The 4,987-nt window shown below is 26.2% G+C and overlaps 1 protein-coding gene across 1 annotated transcript; it reads left to right on the forward strand.

Annotated features, from left to right (window-relative positions):
* LOC112695460 (benzyl alcohol O-benzoyltransferase) lies at positions 1-4,618 on the forward strand. Its single transcript, XM_025747809.3, has 2 exons — positions 1-776; positions 3,611-4,618. The coding sequence occupies exons 1-2, from the start codon at positions 324-326 to the stop codon at positions 4,523-4,525; spliced, it is 1,368 nt and encodes a 455-aa protein (XP_025603594.1). The 5' UTR covers positions 1-323; the 3' UTR covers positions 4,526-4,618.
* The last annotated feature ends 369 nt before the right edge of the window (positions 4,619-4,987 follow it).

Genomic DNA, 4,987 nt, shown 5'->3' on the forward strand with positions numbered 1-4,987 from the left:
GTTAAATTTGCATTTTTATTATTAAAGATTTGTGAAGAAAAACAAGTAAAAATAATAATTTTTTTATAAAATTTTAAAATAAAAAATATTGAAAACAAAACAAAAATAAAAATACAAGCTAAACCCATGCTAATATTCTCCATTTGCTAATAACATTGAACTAGAAAATTTGACAATAATTTTATTATTTTAGATTACATTTAATTTTAAATACAGAATAAAACAGATTACTGAAGTTAAAATATAAAAATTCACTATAAATAGAAATCACTTATCCACCATTCTTTTTATCCCAACTCTTTCTTAACTTCTCTGGCAATACCATGACTTCACTATCATCGTCTCCCTCTTTAGTCTTTACAGTCCGAAGGCGCCAACCGGAGCTGGTGGCTCCAGCTACGCCCACTCCCCGCGAAGTTAAACTATTATCTGACATAGATGATCAAGAAGGGTTGCGTTTCCATATTCCATTCTTTCATATTTATCAACACAAGCCATCTATGGAAGGAAAAGACCCAGTTAGGATTATAAGAGATGCACTCTCGAGAACACTTGTGTTTTACTACCCATTTGCCGGCAGGATCAGGGAAGGTCATGGCCGCAAGTTGATGGTGGATTGTACCGAGGAGGGTGTCTTGTTTATTGAGGCAGATGCTGACGTAACACTTGATCAACTTCGTGGCTCTCTTCATCCTCCATTCCCATGCTCCCAAGAACTCCTTTATAATGTTCCAGGCTCCGATGGAATTGTCAACTGCCCCCTTCTACTCATACAGGTTCAAACAATTAAAGGCCATTCTTGTTTGATAATACGAGGGGTTGCGTCGCAAATAATTAACGGCTCGCAATAATTAATTAGATTTGGATGCTCTTTAATTTTGAATTTAATTTTAGTTATTTATTTTATAAATAGAATTAAAAATATATAAAAAAAATATTTGAGAATAAAAAATTATATTTTATCTTTTTAAGTAAAAATTTAAAATTTAAAAAATTAAAGATCTAAACTCTAATTAATTATTCCTTCCTATGTAATCTTACTCAAAAATTAATTTTTAGTAATAATAAGTTTTAACTATATATATATATATATATATATATATATATTTAATTTTAATACTTATATTATATTTACAATATAATGAATTATCCGAATAATTATCTTACTTCATCCGAGTACTAGGGATAATAAACATTTTCCTAAAAGTTTAAACTAATTTTCGGGTTCACCAATAATCGAACTCTTGACTTTTCGGATCTAGAGTTCTAATGATACCACTCATCCCAAAAATTTCAACGGGTAGAAAAAATAACACTAATAGTTATATCTCTAATACTCCTTAAACCTCATACTTTTTCATATAAAATTTATTAGTTAATAATAAATTTTTAAATAAAATTTTATAATTTCTTGACCTGTAAATTAGAAAACAATATAAAAAAAACCACTAAAATCTGCTTTCTTATGTTTCAGTTTTCACTGCAGTCGACCAGCCATCTTTCAAATAACTATCGTCAATCATTAACAGTCACCTAAATTCTATATTCTAAAATTTAAATATTATATTTTAATATTAAATTTTAAATCATAAATTCTAAAATTTTTTAAAAGTGTGAAAATAAAAGTGATTTTAATAATAAAAAAATAAGTTGGTTAATGGTAATTAATCCAAAAGTTGGTTCCTATATATTTTAAAAAGTACATATTTTGCGTACTTTCTTAAATTAAAAGACGTATACTTAGCTATGAAAACAAAATATTTCTTCTATTTTAAAATTAGTGTTTTATTTTAATTTTTTTGGACCAATATAAGCTGTCTATTTATTAGGAAAATTACGTGAGAGGAATGTTATATATGTACTACCTTTATATCTACATTGCTTAGTGTAATTTTTAGTTTTAATATTAAAATAATTGATAAAAATTATGAAAATTAAAATATTTATTACCTTTTATATATACTCCAGATGAAACATTTACAGAAAAAAGTGTACACAAAATTTATACAGATATCATTTTTAATATATGAAAATGATTTTTTTATCCAACAATACTCTTATATTAAGCGAACGTGTCTGATGCATGTTGAGATTGAATAATAAAAAAAGTTTCTTCTATAAAAAAGAGAAAAAGTAAAAAAAAATGTTACGATGAATAATTATACATTCAAATAAAATTAAGATATTTATAAATATTTGTTTAATTGTAGTGCACATTTGATTTTAGACACTTACTATAAAATAGATAGAGATGGAGTATATTGTTTTGATAAAAATCCTTACTTATAGAGTTATAGTAAATCTAATAAGGTGAAAATTCAGGTGCAGTCGATTTCATGTGAAGTTGATAGTTAAAAGTCGTTAGATAAAAATTTAGTCAAATCAGTCAAACCATTTAACAATTAAAGAGAAACACTGCCAATGCAAGGTTCCGATCATAGTAAAATAGGATTAAATCCTTCTAAAATAAAGTTGGTAAAAAAAAAATGAGAGTATAATTATTTTTCATTAAAATTATAGGATTTATGGATAATAAAAATAATAAATTTACTAATACTTAACTTTTTATTTTATTATTACTTTACACATTTTCTTAATTTAAAACATCCTTTTCAAACACTAGATATCAGTGCGTTATGTTTCGATAATCAAGTTAGCTAGTAGAAAAAGTTGGAATCACGGGGAGTAATAAACTAATATAATTACCTTTCTCTTTAAAATATTAATTTAAAATTATTTTATTTGAATTAATATTCATAATCTTATACGTAAAATATTTATAATTATACATACATTTATTTATTTGATATTATATATTTATTATAACAACAATTAATAAATATAAATTAAAATAAGATAATTTTAAATTAATTTAGATTAATTTTTTTAAAAGACTTTCGAAGCAAGTAATTTTTAATATTTTTAGTTATTATTTGGTTAGTATAAATAATAAATTGTCATTTTATTAATTTATGTGTATAAATTTTGAAAAATGTGAGTACAAATTGTATTGATTTATATATATAAACTGTATTAATTTCAGGGTTGTTTATGATTTGGTTAATCCAAAAATCAAACATATTTTTGGATTAGCCAAAAATATAATTTATTTAATTAACCAAATTGTTTTATGTGATAAAATTGGTTATTAATCGGTAAAAAAATTCAAAAACTGGTTTTAACTGATTATAAAAATAAAATCCAATTTTAAAAAATAACCAACTTTAAAAAAATCGGTTTTATACATAAAAAATTGAATTTCTTAAAAAAAATTAAAAATTAGTTTTTAACCGGTTAAAAATTGGTTTTTACAACTAATTTAAACACAATAATTACATAAAATTTAGTTTTGGTTTTAATTAATTATCTTTTAATAATATGAATATAATTTTTAAAATTATTTTATTAAATTGATTAACTAAAATATAATTATGATTTTTTAACTAATTAACCACAATTTAATTATTTTATAAATACCTCTAATTAATTTATGTATATAAAATTTTAATAAATATAAATATAAATTATATATTTGTGTGTAAAATATCTATAAATATGAATACAAATTATTGCCACTAAGTTACTCGAACAATTTGTTTTGTTTTGACAGGTGACACGCTTTAAGTGCGGCGGTTTTGTTTTTGCCATACGCGTGAATCACACGATGATGGATGCAACTGGTCTAGTACAATTTGTGAGTGCTTTAACTGAAATGGCTCAAGGTGCTCATCAACCTTCCATTCTGCCTGTATGGCAAAGGGAGCTCCTACTTGCAAGAGACCCACCACAAATCACATGCAACCATCGCGAATATGAGCAACTTCCAAATACCAAAGAAGGGACCATCATTTCTTATGAGAACAATATGGTTCAACGCTCCTTTTTCTTTGGACCAACTGAAATAGCATCCCTTCGTCGTTTGGTTCCACGTCACCTTGGCCAATGCACTCGATTTGAGCTTATAACTGTATGCTTATGGCGTTGCCGTACAAAAGCATTGCAACTTGCGCCAGAAGATGATGTTCGCATGATGTGCATCGTGAATGCACGCGCTAGGTTTAACCCTACTATACCCCTTGGTTATTACGGAAACGCTTTTGTTTATCCGGCAGCAGTTTCTAGTGTAAGGAAGCTTTGTGAAAATCCCTTTTATTATGCCGTAGAGTTAATAAAGAAAGTAAAAACTGAGGTGACAGAAGAGTACGTGCATTCAGTGGCAGATCTAATGGTTACAAAAGGACGACCCTTATTTACAACCGTAGGATCTTTTATTGTGTCAAACTTGACACGTTTTGGGTTAAGAGAAGCAGATTTTGGATGGGGCAAAGCATTATATGCTGGTGTGTCTCAAGGTGGAGTTGGGCCGGCTTTTCATGGAGTAACCTTTTTTATGGATTATGAGAATGAAAAAGGAGAAGAAGGCGTATTATTTCCAATTTACTTGCCTTCCAAAGCTATGGAGAGATTTGAGAAAGAGTTAGGTGATTTGTTTGGTGGGGACCTTAAGAGTATCTTTAATATTTGATTTTAGTTTAATTTTATTTTGAGGTTTACAAAAGCTTATATAAGTATTTGTAATATTATTATAAAAATTAATTTGATACTCAATATCAGTCAATATTTGGTTTTGTTTTAATTTATTAACATTATAATATTTATTTAATAAGTTTAATAAATATACAAGTAGTGGTATTATATTAGTCTTTTTTAAAAATGATATAATATTTTTTTACTGATATTAATATTATTTTAAAAATTATATCCAATACAAATTTTAATTTTAAATTAGTTATTGTAAAAATCAAAAGTGATATCCAAAAAATATCCTATTAAAATTGTTTTCGTAACTAATAATAATTGTTTTTGTGGAGGTTGACCAGCGTATACGGTTTTTATGAAGTCTGAGACTAGTAAGGTTTATGGGTTGTGTACTTCTTCTGTTCACACTTCACAGGCTTCTATTTTCATTTTCATAATGCGTGGCGAC

Source organism: Arachis hypogaea, chromosome 6 (assembly GCF_003086295.3).
Source record: "Arachis hypogaea cultivar Tifrunner chromosome 6, arahy.Tifrunner.gnm2.J5K5, whole genome shotgun sequence".
NCBI classification, from domain to species: domain Eukaryota; kingdom Viridiplantae; phylum Streptophyta; class Magnoliopsida; order Fabales; family Fabaceae; genus Arachis; species Arachis hypogaea.